The 25,382-nt window shown below is 35.5% G+C and overlaps 2 protein-coding genes across 2 annotated transcripts; one reads left to right on the plus strand and one right to left on the minus strand.

Annotated features, from left to right (window-relative positions):
• Positions 1-299: 299 nt before the first annotated feature.
• Positions 300-6,105, plus strand: LOC113271572 (RNA polymerase II C-terminal domain phosphatase-like 3). Its single transcript, XM_026521468.1, has 12 exons — positions 300-911; positions 1,029-1,143; positions 1,237-1,292; positions 1,375-1,435; positions 1,538-2,800; positions 3,317-3,931; positions 4,017-4,163; positions 4,251-4,516; positions 4,648-4,759; positions 4,852-5,109; positions 5,232-5,278; positions 5,359-6,105. The coding sequence occupies exons 1-12, from the start codon at positions 439-441 to the stop codon at positions 5,414-5,416; spliced, it is 3,471 nt and encodes a 1,156-aa protein (XP_026377253.1). The 5' UTR covers positions 300-438; the 3' UTR covers positions 5,417-6,105.
• Positions 6,106-17,792: 11,687 nt separating this feature from the next.
• LOC113273293 (ankyrin repeat and SAM domain-containing protein 6-like) lies at positions 17,793-18,848 on the minus strand. Its single transcript, XM_026523036.1, has 2 exons — positions 18,353-18,848; positions 17,793-18,247 (listed from the first exon to the last, which is right to left on the minus strand). Exons 1-2 carry the CDS (start codon positions 18,846-18,848, stop codon positions 17,793-17,795), a joined length of 951 nt encoding a protein of 316 aa, XP_026378821.1.
• Between the last annotated feature and the right edge of the window lie 6,534 nt (positions 18,849-25,382).

The raw sequence follows: 25,382 nt of genomic DNA on the forward strand, positions 1-25,382 counted from the left end.
AGGGCAAGATTAGAATTATGAAATCTAATAAAAACTAAATTTAACGATTTTAAATGGAAACGAGATTTTTGTTCCATTTTTATTGGATATGATTTTTATGGTAGCCACATAATATGGTTGGAGTTTTGGTAACTCAAATAGTATTGCCCTAGTTTTTTAGAGCTTATTATGATTTTAACGGTTCAAATCTTTCTAAATCTACGGTTAACAACCAAAGAAAAAGAATCTCAAAACGCGGCCGTCTATAAATATGTAACCCACTCTTAATAACTTTTCTTTTCTTTTCAGTTACCAAAATCTGCGCCGGGATAGTTTTCTCCCAAGAAGAGGGATTTTTGCAGTCTCACCGATTCGTAAGATCTGGGGTTCGTTTCCGATTGCCTGAAAAGCTATTGATATCGATTCGATTTCAGATTTGGATCACCAATTTACAAGAGAATGATGACTGTAGATAATCAGGAAACCCTAATTTCAATGGAAGGGGAAATCTCTGATGATATGTCAGTTGAAGAGATTACCGAAGAAGATTTCGGTTCTGTATCATCGAAATTGAATTCTAGGGTTCATATGGAGGATTTATTGGATTATTCTGTATCGAGAAATAAGAATGACTTTGTTTATCATGATTTCCTTGTTCAGAGTAAGATGGAGGGCATGGATTTAGTGAATGCTGTTGTAATTGACGATAGTAGTGATGAGAGTGAGATTGAGTGTAAGATTGAAGTGGATTATGATGAACTAGAAGAAGGTGAGATTGATGAATTGGATGTTGTAGATGTAGACGATGATGATGATGAAGAAAAAGATGAATATGGTGATAACTTTGATAAGAAAAATATGGAATTATGTGATAATCAGATCCATTCGACTCCTAAAGAGTTGACTAATGTGACTGTGAATGAAGATGAGAAGTAAGTTTGCCCAATTTGGACCTTTATAGAGCTTAATTAGATTGAAAAAATTGGGTAATTGTGATAATTGTTTGGTTTTCTGATTTGATAATGTCAATGTGTTAATAACTGTTGTAGATCATTTGCTGGAATTTGTGTACGATATTTGGAAAGTTTGCAGCTGATAGTTTGCGGTGCAGACGGAGAAGTTCTATTTCAGAAATCTTTTACTGGAATTCAAGCTTTGAATGCAGTATGATGCCATTAATTGCTCTTAATTTTGGTTATGATAATGAATGTACCCTTCTTTTGGTTCTTATACAATGTGAATTTTTTATTCGTGTAGGTTTTTTCTACCATGACGCCTTCAGAGAAACAAGATAATATATTTGTTTTAAAGAGGTTATCTTCAGCTCAAGAAACTTATACTTGTTCTTTCCACTGCCTTTAGTTGTTCGGTATGTAACACTTCTTGTTGTTCCAGGCTTCTCACCTATGTAAAGACCCAAGGTTCCAGACTATTGCCAGCAGAGTGTATGAAAGAGGTTTGCCTACAGACGACTGACTGCTAGTTAGTTTAGATGAAAACAACGACTAGCAAAATGTTTAGACTTCAATAAACTTAAATTTTGTCTCTCATTTTACAGATAGATGCCATGCTGCATTCATTGTATTCTGATGTTTCAAGTGTTAAGGCCTATGCTATAGAGAGAGAGGTATCAATGAATAATGAAGAGAAGGAATTGGCATCTTCCATTGAAAATCCCCCTCTTCAAGATTTAAGTTCTTTGAAGAAACTAGATTTGCAGGCAATATCTGTTAAACCAAGAGTTCCCATCGAGAGAAACATGGGGCCTGAGGCTTTAAGAACTGGATTGACATCTTGTAAAGTGGGTACCGGAGGCTTTGGCCCTCTCGTGGATTTTCACAGACATCACGATATGGATAGCCTTCCGTCCCCCACACGTGAAATCCTGAAACCTTTGTCAATAACAAAAAATCAAGCTCAGCCAAACCTACCTGCCATTAGTTTAGCAGATAAATCTGAAGATGCTATGGTTCAACTTTGCAAGAGTGATGCTCTAGAAGTAGTTTCTGTTTATCAACCTAAATTTGGTCGAGGATCAAACCTTCTGACTGATCGGCTCCCAAATCCAACCCCTTCAGGGGAACTTCATGATGGAAATGGGGATGAGGAAGCACAGGAGTCATCAGATCGTGTCAGCTCTGTACCCTACATGGTGAGCTCAACCAAAGAGACATTGGTTGTTGGTATTACTGGTGAGATGGCTTCAGATTGTCCTGTTCTAAGTTGTCCTGCGAGAAGCAGCAGTCTTGGACCTGCACATCTAGAAGTGGTTACACCAGCTGTCAATAGTTCCTCTCAATCGGCTTCTTTAAGCCAGCCCATTGGAGAAATGATGAATTCTAAGAACTGTAACATCGGGGAACAGTCTGTGCTGGAAGGTCGCTCCTTGAAGAGACAAAGAAATGGATTCACACCCTCTGATATTACCGAGAAAACACAGCCTAATGAGCCGTTAGATAATAACTTGTCAGGAAACATGAAATCTGATCTCAGGAAAGCAGAACATGGTGAAAAACAGTTGGCTATTTCTGAGATCCATAATGTACAGAGCAGCGAGAGGGAGCAGTTTGCATCGTTGGGTACCTCTAATGCAGTATCTTTGCCTGATTTAATAAAGGACGTTGGAGTGAACTCAACCACTTTGGTGCATCTAGTTAAGAAATATCATCGATTAGGAACAAATTCCCAGCAAAAGTCTGGTGATTCTGCCAAAAAGGCAACTTCCCTGTCCAGTTCGACGGCGATAACCTTGTTCAAAAAGTATTTTAATCCCAGAGAAAAACCTATTGTGAAACCTCATATTACAGATGAAACACCAACGGTGAGCATTTCCAATTCCAACTGCCCTTGAAGTATGGTTTATGCATTTGATGAATATGGACCCTTGTTTAATTATTGGACATCATTTTCTTGGATTTTGCTTCTCTCTCTCTCTCTCTCTCTCTCTCTCTCTCTCTCTCTCTCTCTCTCGTCTGCTAGATCTTTCTATTTATGGTAGCATTATTTAAGCATGATAAAAACATTCTACTTATTTCTTGAATCCTCAGTCTCTGGAAGTTCATAAGATAAAGCAGTTTCATAAAGAAATTCTGTTCCGCATTGTTGTTTTGGTACTATACTTCGGAATTCAATTTATTGCTTCTTTCATCGTAAACCTTAACTGATTTTGGACACTTCATTTGTCAAGTCCGGAAAAAATGGTAGATGCTATACCGGATAATACTTTCGAAATATAGTGGTTCGGTGTTGCATGTAATTGCAAATTTAATAGCATGAATGTCGTTATTGTTTCAGTTTTCATTTTAAGTATGCCACTAATATGATTATCTTTTTGCAGAATCCTCAAGGAGAACTTTCCAAAATCCGCTTGAAAGACCGTGACCCTCGTAAGAATCTCCACTACGGTACATTTCAACAAAATAAGAGATGCCGATTCGAACAGTTCGAAGCAAATGGAGCAGACCCCTCAGTTAGCCAATCCGGAAAGGATAGTTTCTCCCTCCAGCACCAAGGTCATCAGGAGACCCAGACTACTACCTCGTCTTTTCAATCTGCTCAGTTACCAGATATTGCTTCGGAGTTTACGAAGAACCTGAAAAATGTTGCCGATATATTATCAATAGATAACACCTCCGTTACTGTTGCTCAACCTGTTTTGTCACAGCAAATACCAGAAAATATGGATAGGGTAGAGACGGGAATTATAGCAACAGACTGTGATAACAGGCAAAATAAGAATTGCTTGCCTCCCGAAGAACATACAAAAGAACCTTCTCAATCCCCAAATCCATGGGAAGAGATGGAACATATATTTGAAGGGTACGATGAACTACAGAAAGCAACCATCTTAAGAGAGAGGGAAAGAAGAATAGAGGAACAGAAAAAAATGTTTGCAGCCAAGAAGCTCTGCCTTGTTCTGGATCTGGATCACACCCTTCTCAATTCTGCCAAGGTATATTTGTTTTGATGTATCAACTGAAATTAATTCCTTTTAACTGTTCAGGAAAGTGCTTACACTGCAAATTCAACATATTCAGTTTATAGAAATAGACCCTGTCCACCAAGAACTCTTGAGAATGAAGGAAGAGAAAGAACGGGGGAAGTCACAGAGGCATCTGTTCCGTTTTCCTCACATGGGAATGTGGACAAAGTTGAGACCAGGAGTTTGGAATTTCCTGGAGAAGGTATATATTCCCATAGATGGTACTAAAATTTAGTTTCTTCATAACCTATAAATTGATATTCAATGTTTTTCTGTTGCTGTTTGTTAGGCAAGTAAGCTTTATGAACTTCATCTCTACACTATGGGAAATAAGCGATATGCAACAGAGATGGCGAAACTGCTCGATCCTAGTGGGGCTTTGTTTTCTGGACGAGTTATTTCTAGAGGAGATGACGGAGAATCCCTTGATGGTGATGAGAGGCCCAAGATCAAGGATCTAGATGGGGTTTTGGGTATGGAATCTGCTGTGGTGATCATAGATGATTCCGTTAGGGTGTGGCCTCATCACAAATTGAATATGATAGCTGTCGAGAGGTAAGGATTCCTCAGATTCAGCGCCAATGTCTTCTTCTACTTATTACCATTTTCCCTCCCTGGGAGTACCACAGTAAACATACTGCATTGCCCTTTTAGTTAGACCTGTTCTAATGAAAGTTCTGTTGCAGATATATATATTTTCCTTGCAGCAGGCGACAGTTTGGACTACTGGGCCCTTCACTACTAGAGGTCGGGCGTGATGAGCGATCAGAAAATGGGACTCTGGCATCCTCCTTGGCAGTAAGACACTCCACCATGGATGCTTTTCATGCTCTGTCAGTAATTTGTGGTTTTTTGTAGTATAACAACTGTGTTATTTATTTGTCAAATAGGTAATTGAGAGGATACACAGGACATTCTTCTCTCATCAGTGCTTAAAAAACCTAGATGTTAGAAATATCCTGGCTTCTGAGCAGAAAAAGATTTTAGCAGGTTGTTGTATAGTCTTCAGTAGGGTTTTCCCAGTTGGTTTAGCCAATCCCAAATTACACCCACTATGGCAGACAGCAGAACAGTTTGGTGCAGTTTGCACCAATCAAATTGATGAACGCGTTACTCACATCGTTGCTACTTCTCTTGGCACTGATAAGGTATCATATTTCTCCCTCTTTATCCTGATCCTCTTTAGCGTTATAACCTGAGGCACCTGGAAAAAGTTAAAATCTGTAATGAAGATGGGAGATTTTTGTCTAACAAATGGCATTCCAAACAGGTTAATTGGGCTTTATCCAGCAGAAGATTTGTTGTACAACCCGGCTGGTAAGAAACAAAACAATCATGTTCCGAGATGGAGAATATATGGGATGCTTTGGACTAAAATGTTTTGTTTCTTTGAACAGGGTGGAAGCATCAGCCTTCTTGTATCGAAGGGCAGATGAGCGTGCCTTTGCTGTTTAGCAATTATTACCTGCATACCTCATGCTCAAACATTTCAGACCAATGTCTGAAAGTCAATTTTCCTAACAAAATGTGAAACCAACACATTTTGGACATGGCAGGTGATTTAGATCTATCTGGGAATCAGCTCTCAAAGACTTGATACATTGGCTCAGTTCCCATCCTGACCAAGGTTCCCATTTGACCAACACCCACCTTTTGGTTCCCATCTGACCCAAAGTTGGCGAACTATCAATATTGACCTCAAAATCTGTACAAAATAGAGAGGGTGCGATGGGCCCATGGTTCATCCATCTCAGGGGAATAGCCCTGAAAATGAAATTTGGTACACCAAGGTTGATATAGTAAACAAAAGAGAGAATACGTTTGAGTTTGGAGATCGCCCGAGTCTAACATAATAAATAATCCTAAAGTTTTGGGTTTTAGAATATCTGAATCAAAATTGTTTAAAGAAACTGTATACAAATGTCAAAGGAAAAGACCATTTTCACCTATATTTAGATGACTTGTTACTTGTTAGTGTCAAAATCAGAAACTGATAAGTGACCATTAAGCAACATTAAGCAAATTTAATTTGTTGGGCCGTGTGGCTTAAACCGTGAAAGCTATTGGATATTTTAAATTCTGTAATTTTGTTCTGTTCTAATGGCTTAAAACCTTATTAACAAATTCCAATGGCAATTGCCCACGACTATCGACAGGTGACTAATCCGGAATGTTTCGTATCATTTGAAAAAATGTTTCATTTTTTATTTACTTATTGTAGTAGGAAAAAAGTAGGTACTTGAAAAAAAAAGTTGGCAGTTTAGCAGACCATTTCCACATAAGAATAATAGAGAAAACTGCTAAACTGTTAAATTTAGGCAGTTTAGCAGATCGTTTATTATTTTTTAATAAAAATAATAAAGAAAAGCTCCATTAATTTTCCAGAGAAAAACAATGAGAAAACCCATTCTCTCACATTTGAATGGATCCCGGAATTTTTTTCATTGATTTTATCAACGCCTAGAATTGTCGAGAAAATTTAGGTAAAGTTCTCCGTAAGAGGCTAGGATAAGTAAGTTTCACTCTCTTTATGTGGAGTGTGGATCTTCATACAAGTTGTTGGTTTTCCCTTTGGTTTTATAAAATCTGGTCTGGATTGAGGCCTAAAAAAAGAAACGATAAACAATAGTTATCTTAAATAAAATTAAGATCCAAAATCCACACACACATATATACATTTGGACGTCCATATATATATTTTTATAACGATAATATATTCCTGATTAATAAGTGTTGAATAAGATTAGTCCTGTTATTTTTATTTTATCTTTTATTTTTTATTGTTTTGTTGTTTTAGATTAGTATAGTGAACCGGAACGGGCGTTTATGAAAATCTATATCTGCCGATTCTTGCCAAAAAAAAAGAAAGAAAAAAACTTTGTGATTGCTTCTTTGCAAATCGACAAGTAAGTCACTTAATACCTACTGATTGCATTGATGTTCAAAGTGAATGAAGAACATCAACTCGAATCAATAAGTATTAATTGACTTACCTGTCGATTGGAGTGTCGTTTTTCATGAATGAAAAATATGAACTAGAATCCACAAATATTAATTGACTTACCTGCCGATTATGGATGTTTTCTTTCGTGAATTGAAAACCATCACCAATTGGCATACATGAAGAATACATGTGACGAATTTGGCATGAATATGATTCTCAAAAGATTTGTATAAACCAAAACAAGAAACGGAGACATGTAGGGGTTAAAGAGAACAATTTTCCCCCTAGTTTTAGGAAAACAAGTAAAATGGTTAGTAATTTATGGGGTTGTCCAATAATTGTCATCTCAGTTTTTAGGAAAATAAAAGATTATCTAAGGATAAAATCAGATATGATTCATATGAATATTTATGCTCAAATAGGATAATGTTTTATGAGGTTATCCAAATTTTATGTGGACAAAATGAAATATACATTGAATCGCCAAATTTAATTCTAAATTAAACCACTTTAACACTTGTTCGTTATATCGATTTTTCCGTTGTCAAAAGAATACGAAGAAAAAACACTTAAAAATATTCCGACTTGAACCATTTTGTACCTTGAGACTAATATTTACTAACATGTCTACCCCTTAGAAAATCTTTTTGGCTACGTCACTTACCAAAATACATGTACAAAACATTTTATATGACGATTGTAAATTAACGGTCATTCTCAGATTGAAATTAAACAAATAGATTTCTAGAAAGTCTGCTTGAAGAAAAAATAATCCAATCTTGATCAGTTTTGAGAGAAATGGGAACAGACTAGAAAGTTCAGAGTTTTAAGTATAAAAACGTTTCACCCCTTATCTTACTCATCTACGACAATAAACCTTCCATAATTTTTGCAGGCTTCAGTCTAGCCAGGTAAAAAAGGCATGGATTTTTCATAATGTCCCCATTTTAATAACCTCATGTCATTGAATTTGCTAAAAGAATTTAGACTTTGCCGAGTTTAAACCCAACTAGTATATGCTTATAAAGGGGTGACTAAACGATATAAAATTGTCCATGCTACCTTTAGTTCTTTCTCTATTTCTTATTCTTCTCATGATATATTAGTTTGCAACAAAATAAACAAAAAAAAAAAGAAATAGACGCACCATCAGTATTTGCATGCAATACCTAATAACAATCCACACAATATCTAGACTTTCACAATATCAATCGAAGAAAATAAAAGACCAGGGTAACACTTACTCGAATAATCAATATGAAGATCAACTATGGTGGAGGAACCAAAAAATGCACAATTCCTGATAAGAAGCAGGAGGGGGAGAATTGATTTTTTTTTTTTGATCATAAAAGTCAATTTATTACTAAAAGAAAGAGATTACATGGAAATCTCATTCTCTAATGCAGAGAGGAGGAAACTTGGTGGACTTACAAACCATACTTGGTTACATTCATACTTCTTATCATATTTGGTTAATCCATTTGTCGCTTCATTACCTGACCTAAGAAAGAAAACACACTAAACACTACTGATAGTTTCTAAAATTTTACTAATATCCGAGAGGATATTATGATCCTGCCAATAGAGTTAAAAAAATTTGAAGACACAACTTCAATGACAGTTTTACAGTCTCCTTATATGATGATGTTGCTCCAACCTTTGCACTTAATCCATTCAACAACTTCCAATAAAGATACACCTTCAGCTTGGTCAGAGTCTCTCACTTTAGTGACTTTCACCATTGCCTCCATGCATCTTCCTACATAATATCTTAGAATCAGACCAATTCCATTTATTTTAGATATTGAGTTATAAGCAATATCAAAATTTAATTTACACCAGTTAACTGGTGGTTTTTTGGCATTTTGGATTGATTTTCTAATGCAGATGATAATGTTGTTAGGTTGAGTGATTTTTCCAAATTTTCCACATGACAACAGTGGCTAAGAGGATACTTTGTTCATTCTTGAAAGAGATGATGCTCTAAGCTTGATTCCAGGATTTTTTTATTCATCCTTGCAGAGAGTTGAAATTATGCTGAGAGTGGATATCTTCTGGAAGAATAACAAACCAGATAACTTTGGTCGGGTCACATTGCGTAATATATAAGTATCAGTTTCTGGAGGTTGTTGACAGAAATGACAAGAATAGTCATCAAGTTGTATCTGCCTGCCTATTTTGCATCTTGTCCGTATAATTTTTTAGACATCTCCATAGGAACGTGTTCAGCTTATAGGGAAGTTTGAGATTCCAATTTTTTTTTTTGCAATATTTATGTTTCTATTTGATTGTATTATTTTAATTTGAATCTTGAATCAACACCCTATATGTAGATTGCACAATAAAGGTTCCATTTCTTGTTAAACTCCAGTGAATGGTGTCTTTTGTATTATATGGAAGTCTAATGTATTGAATAACTTTACTCTCTATGTTGGAAAAGAGTTGCTGAACTTTTTGAAGATTGCATTGGTTGTTATTTTGCCGGATCAGATCTAGTACAATGTCATTATCTTGTTTGTGTTATTCTGACTGGACATCTGAGAATGATGTATCTTTCCAACCTAATTATGTTTCCAATTTTTTATGCTCGAACCATCTCATACACTCCAAACATGATACTTCTTAGCTATTTGTTGTCCTTTGAAAATGCTCCTCAAAATCCATGTCCCTTGAGAACTAATATCATCACATAATGGATATTTATTGTGAAAATATTTTTCTCTTAGTATTCTAAAACATAGAGAGTTGTGTTCGTTACCCTTCTCCAGGATAATTTTGCTAGCAGAGCATCATTGAATTTAGTTGTGTTTTTAAAGCCCGTTGACCCAGTATTTTAGGTTTGCTCCTTTGGTGCTATCCTTGTTCCACCAATATCTTCTCTGCACTCTGTTTATTGATTCAGTTACATTCTTTGGAATTTTGAAACAACTCATTTGGTAGTTATCCATGGTACTTAAAACAAATTGAACTTGAGTTAATCTTCCAGCTTAATCAATAATCTTTCCATGTCAAGTACTCATTTTGTTTTGAACTTTCTCAACTATCGGTTTAGACAAAATAAACGTCGGCAACCATAACACAAAAGCCTATTTACACGGGTTTACACATCCCTTCTGAAAGTTCAGGACTTGAAACGTCAAAAAATAACAGACGTTAAGGATAAAAAGACATGTATCTGAAGCAAAGAGGTGCAAAAAGCTTTTTCTTGCTCTAAATCTCAAGCAGCATTTTTTAGAAACAAACAAATAAAAAAACACCAGTGGATACAATTAATAATAGGTATCTAAAGGCCGAACCACCACGTGTAAGGTATGCTTCAAAAAAACCATGTGTAAAGTGTTAGACCCAAGTCCATTAGTTGAGATAACTTAGAATGTATATAATATATAAATTAACGTTTAGTCCCAATATTTTTGAGGTTTGGATGCTCTAATCCTAGCATTTGAGGTATGGTACAATTTAATCCGAATTTTTATCGCATGTACAGTTTAGTCCAAATTTTCAACACGTTAGTCCTTTTTCAGCCGATAAAAAATATGGTTTTCGTTTCCACAAATTCCCTTTAAACACTTCACGTATAAAAATGCTATGCAAATATTTTCAGATTTGAATCCTTCGTAACAACACAGAGAAGAAAATGAAGGAAAGTTGTAACAACGACATTTTCAAGAAAAAGTTTGATATATCTTATATCAGTTCGATACAACTCTAAAAACCTAGATGTACGACAAACAACTTTTGTTATTGGAGTCTTGTTTTGAATTGGTGGAGAAGAGTCGGTGAAAATCATCTTCAAGAATAGAGAACGAATATTTATCAATAAAATGGATAAAAAAAAAGATAAGTTTGTCCTCTTTTAATCATTTTAATTCAATATCAGTTGCTAAGTTGTTTCGAATTAAAAAAATTGAAAAATCGTTTTGGGATTTCAAAATATTTAAATCTCTTATTCTAACTCAGATTCTTAATCAATGCAAGATCAAAGTTCACCGATCTTATACCTTTTATGTGAATTAAAAGCTTCTCAAACTTCGTCACTTGCAACCATCATTGCAAGAGTTGAAAATCTACCCACAATATGGTGAAGCCATGATAAGAAAATAAAGATGTTTTTGTGTCTGTATACATGATTGAGATTTTTTTTTAATTATTATTATTTTTTTTTTGTGTGTGTCTTTTTCAAGTGTACTTTATTACATTGTATTTTTGTTCATAGTGATGAATTGAGAGAAGAAATTTTGATTTTAATCTTCATTGATATAATATGTGTATTTTATTGTATACTATTTTTTTTCCGTTCATGGCGATGAAATGGGAGATGTAATGACAATAATTCATTTATATAACGTATACACTTTATTGTACGTTGTATTTGCTTTAAGAACACACTGAAATTGTTCACAGTGATGAAATGAGAAAGAATTAATAATTTTTATTTATTTAGTTTGTGCACTTTAGTGTACACTTTATTCTTGTTTTATATCTAATTCTTGTATTTGTGTATATATGTTTTTCTAATATGCAGTTTTTTGCATGAAAAGTAGGTGTGTATATATTGGTGCACCACGGTATTTCACATGAAAAACAGGCTATTTGTAGGTATGAATAATTGATTCTCATGCATGTTTTGTAGGTGTGTACATACTGGTGCACCAGTGTATTTCCCATGAAAAGTATGTATTCGTATTAGTACGATTGGCCAATTTTCAGGCATGTTTTGTAGGTGAGTACATACTTGTAGCTAATATATTTTCCATGAAAAAGTAGGTATTTATGTGGGTATATGAAAAAGAGGGGGTCTAACAACCACACCCAATATTTTTCTTAGCAATCTGTATGGACTAACTCCAATATACTTTTAAGAGAATCAACTAGACAGTCAGACTCAATCTTAATAAAAAGTATATCAAGGAGTTATATCTCAATTTCTCGATTCAATACTTACTCAAGTAAATAGAAATCTGCGAGTCTAATTGAATACAAGAGAAATCACTTGAACGGTACCAAAGACCAATGTTCAAGTATCAATCAATTTCAAACAACAACCAAAGGTTGGATTTACCAATTGATCGATTCAACACACAACCTGTGATATTTCAATTATATAACAAAATATAATGCGGAAAAGAAACAACACAGACACCAGAAGTTTTGCTAACGAGGAAACCGCAAATGCAGAAAACCCCCGGGACCTAGTCCAGATTGAACACATACTTTATTAAGCCGCTACAGACACTAGCCTAATACAGACTAACTTCGGTCTGGACTGTAGTTGAACCCCTATCAATATCACACTGATCCAATGTACAGTTACGCTCCTTACGTCTCTGATCCTAGCAGGATACTAAGCACTTTATTCCCTTAGCTGATCTCACCCACAACTAAGAGTTGCTACGACCCAAAGTCGAAGACTTTAATAAACAAATTTGTATCACACAGAAAAGTCTACATGAATAGATAAATCTGTCTCCCACAGAAATACCTACGAGTTTTTTTTCGTCTTTTGATAAATCAAGGTGAACATGAACCAATCGATAACCCAGACTTATATTCTCGAAGAACAGCCTAGAATTATCAATCACCTCATAATAATCTAAATCGTATGATGGCGAAAATAGATATTTTGGAATCACAAACGATGAGACGAAGTGTTTGTGACTACTTTCCAATCTTTCCTATCAGAGAAATTAATCTCAAGCCAATCTTACGATTGTACTCAAATACGATAGAAACAGCAAGATCAGATCACACAACTACAGAGAAAATAGTTGGGTCTAGCTTCACAATCCAAATGAAGTCTTCAAGTCGTTAACCTACAGGGTCTCGATAGAAACCTAAGGTTAAAGGAGAATCGACTCTAGCTTATACAGCTAGTATCACACAGGAGGTGTGGGGATTAGGTTTCCCAGTTGCTAGAGTTCTCCTTTATATAGTTTTCAAATCAGGGTTTGCAATCAATGCTACCTTGGTAACAAAGCATTCAATATTCACCGTTAGATGAAAACCTGATTAGATTCAAGCTAATATCTTTCAACCGTTAGATCGAATCTTAGCTTGTTGTACACACATGACATGTAACTTCATTTAGGTTTGAGTAACCGTACCTAAACGTGTACAATTCGTTGGTTCAACGGTAGTTAACCATAGGTTATCCATATGAGCACTCTCATATCAACCTTGTTCTTCTTTACCACAACTAGTTCAAATGACTCAAATGAACTAGTTAGAGAGTTGTTCAATTGCTTAAATATCATAGAAGTATACAAGACACAATCGAAAAAAAAACAGTTTTGATTCACTCGAATCGATTCATGAACATTATAGCCACGGTTTGCAAAGATTGCATTCCTTCAAATATAAATGTCTTAGTTCACGAATTAAACTGTTTTTAGAAAATAATCTACTTAAGTACGCATACTGGTATGCGGACTTAGAGACCTGGAAAAAGTTTGTTTTCAGTTCACAAACTCCAACAAAAATTCACGGGGTGTGAACTTCCGACAGTACGCGAACTGGTACGCGGACTTTAGTTCCAGTTATCCTGAGCAGCAAAGTACGCATACTTTGGTTCAAGGATATTGGACTTACACACGTATGAGTTGTCTCACACTGTTTATATCCAACCATGGTTATGTATTCTAAACTCTCATTTCAATCATTGAAATATTCTTAGAGAACGTTATATAATTGTTGTTCACAAACTATTTTTCATCAAAGTGATTGAAACTAATATGAATTTCGCCACTAGTAAAGATGAACTTGGCCAAAGCGAAAGCTCACCAACACATATTTCGAGAAATAGATAAGAGAGATAAACTCAGCTCGAAATAGTACATGTGTATAATCATAGTCTATATAACAATACGACTTTTGTCTCAAGATTGGAGATAAAGTAGACTTGAGTGATAGATAAGTTCAAGTCTCCACATACCTTTTTGTCGATGAAGTTCCACCAGTTCCTTGAGTAGTTCTTCGTCTTTGCATGATGAACACCGTGGAGTCTAGAGCTCAACTACACTTTCTATCCTAGTCCGAGACTTAGCTATTAGTAGACTAGAAATCAAGACTTATAGTTTTGGAAACTAAACTTGACAAACAAGCTTGAGATAGCAACGCTTGCGAGTTCGACCGAGCAGTGCTCTAACAGTATGAATGATTGATTTCAGGCATGTGTTTGTAGGTGTGTACATATTGGTGCACCAATATATATCCCATGAAAAGTAGGTATGTGTGTGGTTATGAATGATCGATTTTTTATAGGTGTGTACATACTGGTACACCAATGTATTTTCTTTGAAAAAGTAGGTTTGTGTATGGGGTATGAAAGGTTGAATTTCATGCATATTTTGTAAGTGTGTACCATTACCAACTGATGCACCAATATATTTTCCATGAAAAACTAGGTTTGTATGGGTCTGAATGTCCGATTTCAGACATGTTTTTTTAGGTGTGTACATTAGTGCACTGGTGTATTTTTCAGTGAAAAAGTAGGTATGTGTCTGGGCCTGAATGATTGATTTCAACCTTTTTTTTGTAGGTGTATACATATTGGTGCACATGTGTATTTTTCATGAAAAATAGGTTTGAGTATGAGTTTGCATGATCGATTTTATGCATGCTTTGTGGGGATATACAAATTGGTGCACATGTTAAAAAAATAACTGCATAAGTTCATGGAAGTTTTGTGCATGTGTATTTCTTTGTATACACGATATAAAGATAAAGCGAAAATAAAAATAAAATTTTTATGATCATATAAATAATTTTTGAGTAGATCTGCAAAAAAAAAAACACACACTAAAGCTTGCTATTTCTACGAGCGGTTTGAAAGATAAATCGTTTTTAAACTATTCTTATGTTATTTAAAATCGCAGTCATCAACATGCGTCACTCTGAACTAAATTATAAACATTTGGACTAAATCGTAAATGAGAGTTGCTAATATATTATGCATATTTTAATAAATTAAGGGTTAATTTGTACCTAGTTAAAGAATCCACATTTGACGGATACCTTTATAAATCTGGGGATACTAAATAAGAAAAATAGAGATATTATGAAGTAAAATGTAGAAATCTCGATATTTTTAGTAATGGCTAAATTGACTTTATTTAATTAGTTGTTAATCATTTGTATTAGTTGTTAGATTATATTAATCATTAGATTAATGAGATAAACATAAAAATTAGAGTTATTGATTTCAGATTGTGCTCGTCTTTGGGTAAGAGTTTATTTAAAAACAAAATAGTTTTTGAATTACGGAAAACAAAAACAACTTGAGGATCGATATGGTCTCCATCCAATATCTATGTTGATCAAATAAAAAACCATGCAGACTGTTAAAGATTTTTCAAAATGAAAAAGAAAATACACAATAAAAGACAATCGGCATAGTCTTGATGATGAAGACCATGCCGACTTAAACCATTTTGGTAGTAAAAGCCACTATCAATTGTTACGTATCGTGGATGAATACCATTCAAAACATTAATAACATTCAAAACAAAACCAGCAGTGAGTTTTTCAAAGCAATTTTTTTAGTCAAAATCAATAAGAGGTGGACATTAGATGATTTCAATAAAAATGGAGTCGAGATGGTTTCTCATGTCTTTAAATATCTTTACACACCCCTTATCAACATCTCCCTATTTGTGAAAGTACTTCTCACATATGGGTTCTGATTAAAGGATCTTAATTCAATTTGGACCAAACTGGTTTTTATTCCCGATATAGTTAGTACACTCGGTCGAGAACCATTAAGTGGTCCGATGGTTCTCATGCTCCCTTCCTTGGAAGAGGTAAGGTCTGAACCCCGGATCTAATATTTGCTAGTAGTATTTAGGGGCCACAACTAACCCATCCAAAATAAATTCTTGATGGAGTGTTTATCGCGAATGAATTTGTAAATTCAAGACTTCATCAAACCAGGTTGGCTTGCATGCTTGATTTTGAAAAAGCTTTTGATGATGTGAATTTGAATTTTCTAAATGAAGTCTTATTCAAAATGGGTTTTGGTGGTACATGGAGAGCTTGGATTAGAAATTGTTTAACATTCTCAAAATTTTCCTTATCAGTAAATTACCGCCTGATAATCATAATATTTAGGATCGACCCCTATGTGGTTTCGTCCGGATTTGTTTAGAACTCGAACTGAATTGCAAACAACTTGAAGTAACAGAACATATAAAACAGTTGATAAAAACTGCTGGTTGAAGAAAAAACCCAAAAAGCTCTTTCATATTCGCTCTGTGCAGTAATAAGATCGATGAATGAACCTTCCTTTCAAAAAAAAAAAAAGATCGATCAATCCAACCTACTGTGCAGCAGCAGCTTAAACACACTAGTCAGATTTCCAATGGAGCAAAGAACGCAAAGTTTCAGACAAAAACATATACGCAAAACTAGATGCAACAAAAAATATAGTAAAATTAAATCTCGTGTTCAGCGAGTTATACATACAGAAAAATGTGATCAAATCAAATAGACTGTACAAGGGGCCATATGATCATATGAGTGGTAACTCTGAAGGAATCACTGCGATTTCTCCCTGCCCTTGGGATAAGATGAATCAATTCAGGAAGATTCTGGAAATACAGCAATTCTCGTACATCATGTATGAAGCAAGGCCTGGCGCCGATAATCTTTCATGAGCACTAACACAAGAATAAGGTGTAATTACAGCTACAGCACCTAAAGGATTGCCTAGGACAGGAGAACATTACTAATTGTTGTTCGACAAGAACATTAGAACAGACACATAAAAGGCTAAAGAAGGCAACATCAGAACAGAAAAGCCAAGTTCGTGAAACACTAAGACTCATCTATACCATGACTACGCAAAAATGGTACATTATCTAGAATACCCTAAATACAGAGAATACCAATTAAACACTGTGAGAAGGAGTCGCTGTTAAAATGTTGCTCAAACATGAGACGCGGAACAGTTACAGATCATTTAAGGCTTCCGATGCATGGAAGGTAACTTGAAATCCCTTGCACAAGGAGTAAATGTTTGATAGATCGAGTAAAGCAATTATTAAAATTGTTTTACCATATGTGCATAACACATCTATCCATATTGGAAATAAAAGAAAAGCATACAGAACTAATGGACCAAGCTTACTGCCATGTTCTGATACTAACGCTGCAAAATTTGCACGTCATGGATGATCATAGGCATTTAGCACATGGGTCTGTCATCATAGTCCACAGCTCTCTTAGTGCAAGTGCAAGAGTATATCGTAATCACCACTAAAAAGTTTTGACCCCTCTTCTAAAAATACCATAACTAGCACAAAGATCAACTAAAAGACAATCTTCCGTCTGGAGCAGCACAAACATAAAATCTAAAGATGGTAGACTAATGCACAACAAAATATACTAGGTTACCAACAACGAAGGATAACAATAACAACTATTAGATGTTACACACCAGCAATGTTGGATCAAAGATGAGATGCTAATAACTTGAGCATAATGTTATGGGACAATTAAGCATTTAGAATTCCAGATGGAATGAAAAGTGACTTGCAGATTCTTGCATGACAAGGAAATGTTTGATCATTCTAAGTAACACAATCATACAAACTGGTATAAGACACTAGTTAGCATTCGCCAAAATCCACCTGGTTTTCATCTGTTCTCTAATAATCTAAAAAGAATTGATTGCGTTGTTTTGTAACATATCCGTTAAATGGCGTCAATAAATATCTATATAGGTATGCAGATGGAAAAATAATAAGAAAAAAAAGCAAGAGATCTATCTGATAAAAGTAAAATAAAAAGTAATAGACGCAAAATGTGATCAAACCGTCTCAGCTTGCCCTTTAATTCCTTGCACGGCCAGGGTTTTCTGCATCCAAAAAAGAAAAACATACCCTAATATTTTCAAGAAAAGCCCTTTGCTAACTTTTGAATAGCACAAAACAATTTCCGCCTCGATCCAACAGCATTAATACCCATATCTTTAAGATCTTCCAATGTCAAAAGCGGCAAAACTTCTTCATCCACTTCATGCATCTCAAAAATAGGTGCATATCGACTTAATCCCAATCCATTAAGTACTGACTGAACTCCATCTTCAAGTGACATACATCTCATTCTTTCCCCCCTCTCTCTACCACCTCCATCTCTGGCTGAACTTGTTCCACATTTCCAATTATCATCAGAACTTACATCTAATTCAAGATTACCACCATGATTGTTGCTATTATCTCTAGTACTTCTAACTGGTCTCTTTACCACCAATAAACCCCCATCTGTACCAGGTCTCGTTTCAACACCTGAATTCGTTCTCCGCGGAGTAGTATTTTCTAATAAATGATTAGGACTTTCTTCTTCTTCTTTCAAAGGGCTTTGAGAATCAAAATCTCTATACCATTCATTATCATCATCACCACCACTAAATTTCTCATTATCTTCATCTCCTCCTCCTCCTCCTCCTCCACCTTTGATAACCCAATTAGTCCTAACCCTTTTATTCCTTCCACCATCCCCACCCAAAAAGCCACCTCTTTTAGACTTTCCCCTTCTATTTGCAGTCATGGGCGTATCCAAATTAGGGTTTTGTTCAGACTCAATTGTTTCATTATCAAAATCACCACTACCACCACTACCACTACCATTACCTAAATTCAATAAAGGTCGAGTCTTTGAAGATTTACCGGGTAAAACAAGCTCCTTTTGAGATGATTGTTGCTGTCTGAATTTAGTAGAAGAAGCATTCCATTGTTGTTTGCTGCTTCTTCTATTGCTGTTATTGTCTTGTTGATCTCCAATATCTCCTAATCTTACACTTGGACGACGTTGTCTTTTAGTACCCAACCCTAACGGGTTCTCAGATTGATTACTTCCACCACCAGCGCCACCAGGAACTAGGGTTTTGATAGGGTTTGTGTTTCCAACGCCATTATTTTGATCTTCTGGTTGCTGCAACTCAGCCATGGCTTTCGAGTGGGTGAATTGTGTGAGAGAGTGAGTGAAAAAAAGGTCGTGAATTTGCGCGTGAGTGTGACCTGCTTACTGCGCGTGTGTATAAAAATGGTGGAGGGGTGTACGAACTGATGATATACTCCTGACTGTTGGTATCTTTTCTCTTTGGATATGTTAAGAATCCTCGGGACTAACTAACCTCGAAAACCGGCTTACAAGGTTAGGGTTATCCAAGGCTTATTAAGCGTAGAACCTAGGTTGTCCTAGGCGATGTGATATTATTTAACACCTCCCTCAACGACTAGGGCTACACTAACGGAGTGGCACGGAAGCCACGAACACACACATTGACGGGGATACGGAAACCACAGACACATGGACAACGTTGAGAGGGGTCTGACTCTGATACCATGTTAGGATATGCGCATCCAACTCAAAATCAATTGGGAATGAGTGGAGAGGTCCTTCCATATTATATTTTAAGTTATTAAGGGTATATTAACAGTGTGGGACTATTATCCTCAACACGCCCCTCAAATGTAGCCTCGCTGGGTCTAACACGTGGACCTAGGTTGTGGAGTGACCATTGGGCCTACTCGCACACGAGAATGTGAAATGTCAAGGGTTTCTTGCTCTTCTGGAGTATTTGACTGGGATCGAAAAGGCGTGATTTATAAGGGATACCAAGATTAACAGGGATACTATTTGAAACGATCCAGCGGTCGGGACCTGTTAAGATTTGAAATGGTATTAGGCTCTCTAAAATTAGTATCCCTATTATAAATCTTGCAAGAATTGTGTTATTTCCTGAGAACAAGTAGAAGTATGTGAATGTCTATTGAGGATTATTATATTTCTTTTCTGCTACAAAAATAGATAGATATGTCTTATTTGTCTTGGAAGCAGAGTTCAAGGCCAAAAATTTGTTCCATATAACGAGTTTCAAAAGAAAGCTGAGAGGATAACCAGAGTATTCTAAGATTGCCATTGCATTTTCCTTGTTAACTAATGTAACACCAGCCTTGTTGGCTTCTTTACAACAGTTAATTACTACTACATTACTGTTTAGATCCAGTAAATCCATTATACAGTTTTTAATTTCTTCTACTCTTGATAAAGTCGTCCAGTTGATAGTGTTCTAATCTCCTCTGATTTACGACCACTAAGGCCCGGTTCCACACCCCTTGGTCGATCACTCCTTTATCTATGATTAATCTTTACCAACTATTGCTCAGTCAAGCATTATTTTAATAATGATTAAACAACAATTAATCATCCTTTCATCAACTGCTCTCAAAAGGACTCTGGTGAATGCTCAGTCGAGCACCTAGACACTACATGCTCGGTCGATCACCTCATGTAGCCGATCCTTGTCTCATTCATTAGTTGATTCTCAGTTGATCATCCAATGATCAAAATTAGGGTTTTGAACTTAATGCTCTGTCTAGCATAGTTCTTGACATGTTCAAACACCAATATTTTTAATATTAATCCGACAATGAATATTTTAATTAATTATATAATATCTGGTCCAGCTAACAATATTTTTCAATTAATATTTAGTTCGGTCACATTGCCAATTATTCAGCAATCAAGCAGTATTTGTTCTGACTATCAGTTGTTCCATCTATCAATACCCTAATTGCTTTAACTAGCAATGTGTTGTCTTGACCAACAAAGTTCAGAACCTGCTACTTCTGGCAATATTGATTCAGCTATTAATATTTGAGAAGTAATATTCTATATTGATTTAGGTATCAGTATCTTATTGGTTCATCAACCAATACTCAATTGGTCCATCGACCAACATTTGGTTCGTCAGTCGACCATTATTTTAACAACATACAATCTCTTTATCATTCGACTGACTCATCATACATGGATCGAGATGAAACTTCTATGATCATTCAACAATGATTATTTCCATACGACTTCATGTCAAGTGCTCAACGCACCAACTGGATGGTTTGTGATCGATCTAGCAATCTCATTAACCTATGCTCATCAATCCAAGTCGTTCAACTATCATTATTGCTTCAGCTAGCATAATGATACATCACAATCATCAGTGACCTAATTCAAAGTCCATGGTCCACAAAGCATGTTGTTATTCCGGCAAGCACTTTATGCTTCATCCGTCATGGCCTTGAACTATGAACTATTCCGTTCATCGATTAAGACTCATAGTCTTAGGTAAAAGATTGACCGCACGTCTGCAAAACAAACTTTCACATGAGACATCAATTCATGTCACATGGGGGGATATCACTAGGGTTTTGTTCTGGCGGCCTATAGCACATGCAATGTGAGGCACATCCACGATGAAAACGTGAGTAAGTCGTGCTGACAGTTAAGGAGTAAACGAAATAGTGGATGGTCAATCAACCAAGTCTTCCACGCAAAGTGGAAGTGGTTTCTGCACGTTCTCTCACTTCCCCATTCTTCCACTTCCTTAAACTGTCACCACTTACAAGAGATTGATGTGCTACAATAAATAGGTTTTTCAACCTATGGTTTGATAACATAACTTAACAACGATATTCGAGTTAGACTCATCACTGTCAATTTTCAAACACTTACAGAGAATTTCTCTCGTCTATACAGAGAATTCCTCTTCAAATAAGTTCAACACATCACATCATCAGTCGATCAATCTTCATTGATCTCCACACATTCTTAACTCCCCCTACCCCCCCTGGCAGACCGACTCTTCTCCTCCTCTTGTGACCCTATTGAACCTGGAACTGCCATTTTCTTGGTTTAGGCCAGGGTCCTATAGATTAATCTCTCGAACTCAAAGTACTCTTGTGCAGTACATTTGTTTAAAGGTTCAAACGATTTTATTCATCGAGTACTTGCCTCCTCCACCATTTTTTACCAGAAAACCAGCAGGTCATTTTTGCCCGCAAACAGAAATATATACAAGAATCCTTGGATTGTTATAAGTGACCTTGATTTCATTCTAGATACAAATGAAAACGAAAGAGGTAACACTCTTATACAAAATGAACTGGATGTTAATAATCATCTATTTCATAGTAATAATATGTTCAGCATGCCTTATATAGGGAATCCTTTTACTTCGAAAAATATGAGAAATGGAAATAAACTAATTCTAGAAAGATTAAATAGAGACATTACTTCTTTTGATTTGAGTGATATATACCCTAATGATGCTTTATATCTTCTGACTGTTGTAGGCAATGATCATTGCCCTATTATGCTATCAACTAGCAAACTTGAAAATTGTACCGAACAACCATTTAGGGTAAACAAGTTTTGGATTAGAGACTCTATCTGCTCTGCAGACTGAATGAAAATGTCACTCAAATGGGTTTGTTGCTTATCAACTTGCTATTTGTCTAAAAACACAAAGGTTGGGCTTAGATACTGAAATTACCATCACTTTGGTAATATTAATAACCAGATTACTAATATTGAATCCTAGTTATCTGCTCCTTGTAGTAATGGCAACAGTCAGGATTCTAGCAGACTTGATGAGCTAACTCAACAACTCAAGTATTGGTATGATATTGAAGCTGACTTCTGGAGACATAAAGGTAAGGATGATGTACGGTTATATGATGATAAAAATACTTCTTATTTTCAACAAAAAGCAAACTTTAGAAGACAAAAAACTCATAATTGATTCACGATAATGTAATTTACCTGGTTAGAAGAAAGAAAAGAAATTGAAGATGAACTGTTAAAACACTTTAGTAGCATGAGTAGGACATCCAATCTCCCTAATCCTGATGAGTATCTTAATAGTATGCATGCTAGTGTGAGTAAGTATGATAACAATATGCTACTTTTTATACCAAATGATGATGAGATCAAAAAGTTGTGTTTGATATGAAACCCTGGAGTACTCCAGATCCCGATGATTTCCCACCTGGTTTCTACCAATTAATGTGGGAAACTGTTGGTAATGATATTGTAAAAATAATTCAAGCATTCTTCCATTCTCATCATTTATTAAATCAACTAAATCATAATTCTAGATAATTGTTGTGGGAAAACCACTTTTACTAGAGGGAAAGTTGAATTTGGTGTGGATTTAAAAAAAAGCCTTTCCCCCTATAAAAAAAAACTTTCATTAAAACTGGCTTTCTTAATTTCTCTTCAACTTGTTTCGTTCGAAATGACTGGGTTTTTTGATAGGCATACCTGCTCGTCGGTCTTAAAATCAGTATATCTAAGACCCACTAAACTAGTCTAGAACGATGTCTAAACTTCGAACACCTAGAAAACTTCGAACACCTAGATAGATTCACAAATAAAATACCATAGAGATTGAAAAAAAAAAACTTGGGTTTTGTGTTCTCTTCAATTAGAAATTCATTAGTGGTTTAAAATATTCTTTTTACATCCATGTTATAAAAATGCATGGTGTGTCTGCTCTTGTTCATAAAGTTTGATTTTAAGTGTCATTGGAACCTCAGATGCTTGTCAAGTAGATCAAAGAAATAAAAATAACAATAAACATTGCAGTAATCTTGGATGAAGATTTATTGTCTTCTTGCTTTGCACACTAGCTAACAATACTAATCAATGCAGCAATGAATAACAATTTGTATTTGTGTCTTTTCAGGTAAGATAGAATGGAATACGACTTGGGTGAACACTTAGAGTAAGGGTAATATGGAAAATCAAGATCAAAAGTAAATATTGATAGGAGGAAATCTTATTTTAAATCCACCCCAAAATCGGCTTTCCCTCCGGTAAAACCGGATTTCCCCTAAAAATTATATAATTTTACTACTATCATTCCTAAAAATGCTTTTCCCAGAAGTGCAGTTGACTTCAGACCTATCTCCATTTGTAATGTGTCATACAAAAATCATCTCTAAACTACTTGCTTCTAGACTTAAATTTGTGTTGCATAGAATTATATCTCCTACTCAAACAACTTTCTTGTCTGGTAGATTAATTCATGATAATATCATCATTGCACATGAACTTATCCATTATATGAAGAAAACTAAAGCCATATATGGCGGTGTAGCAATTAAATTAGACATGTCAAAAGCTTTTAACAGAGTTTAATGATGTTTTCTTATTGATAATCTCAAAAATCTATGTTTCTCCAAGGAATGGTGCAGTATGATTGAATAGTGTATTACAACTCTTTCTACCTCTATTTTGCTCAACGGATCTCCAGGTAGTGTTTACTTGCCTCAAAGGAGGTTAAGACAGGGAGACCCTCTCTCCGCCTATCTGTTTATCTTATGTATGGAATGATTCTCTAAGAGTTTAATCAGCAGATCAAAACAACCTCATTCATGGTTTTAAAGAAACAAAGAACTTCCCTTTTATTTCTCATCTTTTCTTTATTGATGATTGTTTGATATTTATAAAGGCTAGAAACAAAGATGCTAAAAACTTAGCTACTTTAATAGATTAATTTAATAAGGTCTCAGGTCAAGCTGTGAACTTTGATAAATCATTTCTAGCTTTCAGTAGTAAGGTTCCTGACACAGTAAAGAATGCTATAGCAAATATCCTTAGAATAACGAAAATGTCTTTAAATGAGAAATATCTAGGAGTCCCTCTTTTACTTCAAAAAATAAAGTATGACTCTTTTGTGCATCTTCTAGACAATTTCAGAGGTATACTTGATACTTGGCAGTCCATGTTTTAGCAGCTCCAGGTAAAACAGTTATGAATCAAGTTGTCCTAGGAAGTTTAGCTAGTCACCACTTAGATGTCTTTCCAATGCCTAAAGAACTTACTGATAAGATGGATCAAATCCAAATGAAATTTTGGTAGGTAAAAAAGAAAATGAAAAAGGCTGTCATCTAAATGGTTGGAAGGACATTGAATTCCCTAAAGAACTTGGGGGTCTCAATATAAGAAGAATTGGTCTATTAAATCTAGCCTTACTTACTAAAGTGCTTGGATAATGATTTATAATCATGATGATCCATGGGCTGTCATACTAAGAGAAAAATATTTTTCTGGTGTTAATCCTTTAACTAACAGTGTCAACAAGCAGGGGTCCTGGTGTTTGAGGGTGAAAACGGTTTCTGCTGATATTGGTAATTTTGGGTGTGTGGGTGAGAAATGAGTTTAAACCCTAAATAATGTACTGCAAGGGAGTACTTTAGATTCGAGAGATTAATCTGTACAAATCCGGCCTAAACCAAAAAATGGCCGTTCCAGACTTGCTTCGGTCACAAAGTGAAGGAGAAGGGTTGGTTTTGGGGAGGGAAGCGAAGAGAGTGTTGAGACCAGAATAGTTGATTCTGGAAGAGTAGTTGTTTTATGACTTGTATCAGAAAGTGGGAAGCTAACAGATGGAAAGCTAGCAAATATTTTATGAGTGTTGCATGCTCCTGACCTGAACTTGTTGTTCGGTGGAAATAGGTAAGACCTATTTATCCAAGTCGAAGTGAAACGTACACTGGTCTCGTAAGAAATGGAAAACGGATGAGTAAATGGGAGGGGGTGGTAACCGGTAACTCCTGGAATTGATGTTCCATAAAAGAAAACGTTTCACCATTACTCCCCGTATTTACTAACCGCCTCATCCTTATGACACTG

Source organism: Papaver somniferum, chromosome 4, assembly GCF_003573695.1.
Source record: "Papaver somniferum cultivar HN1 chromosome 4, ASM357369v1, whole genome shotgun sequence".
Taxonomy (NCBI): Eukaryota; Viridiplantae; Streptophyta; class Magnoliopsida; order Ranunculales; family Papaveraceae; genus Papaver; species Papaver somniferum.

Coding starts and splice junctions, on each gene's coding strand:
- LOC113271572 (XM_026521468.1), top strand. CDS start 439: ATGATGACTGTAGATAATCAGGAAACCCTAATTTCAATGGAAGGGGAA. Junction 1,144..1,236: donor GAATTCAAGCTTTGAATGCA/GTATGATGCCAT, acceptor TTATTCGTGTAG/GTTTTTTCTACCATGACGCC. Junction 3,932..4,016: donor CCCTTCTCAATTCTGCCAAG/GTATATTTGTTT, acceptor CAACATATTCAG/TTTATAGAAATAGACCCTGT.
- LOC113273293 (XM_026523036.1), bottom strand. CDS start 18,848: ATGGCTGAGTTGCAGCAACCAGAAGATCAAAATAATGGCGTTGGAAAC. Junction 18,248..18,352: donor GACTAATTGGGTTATCAAAG/GTGGAGGAGGAG, acceptor GCCCTTTGAAAG/AAGAAGAAGAAAGTCCTAAT.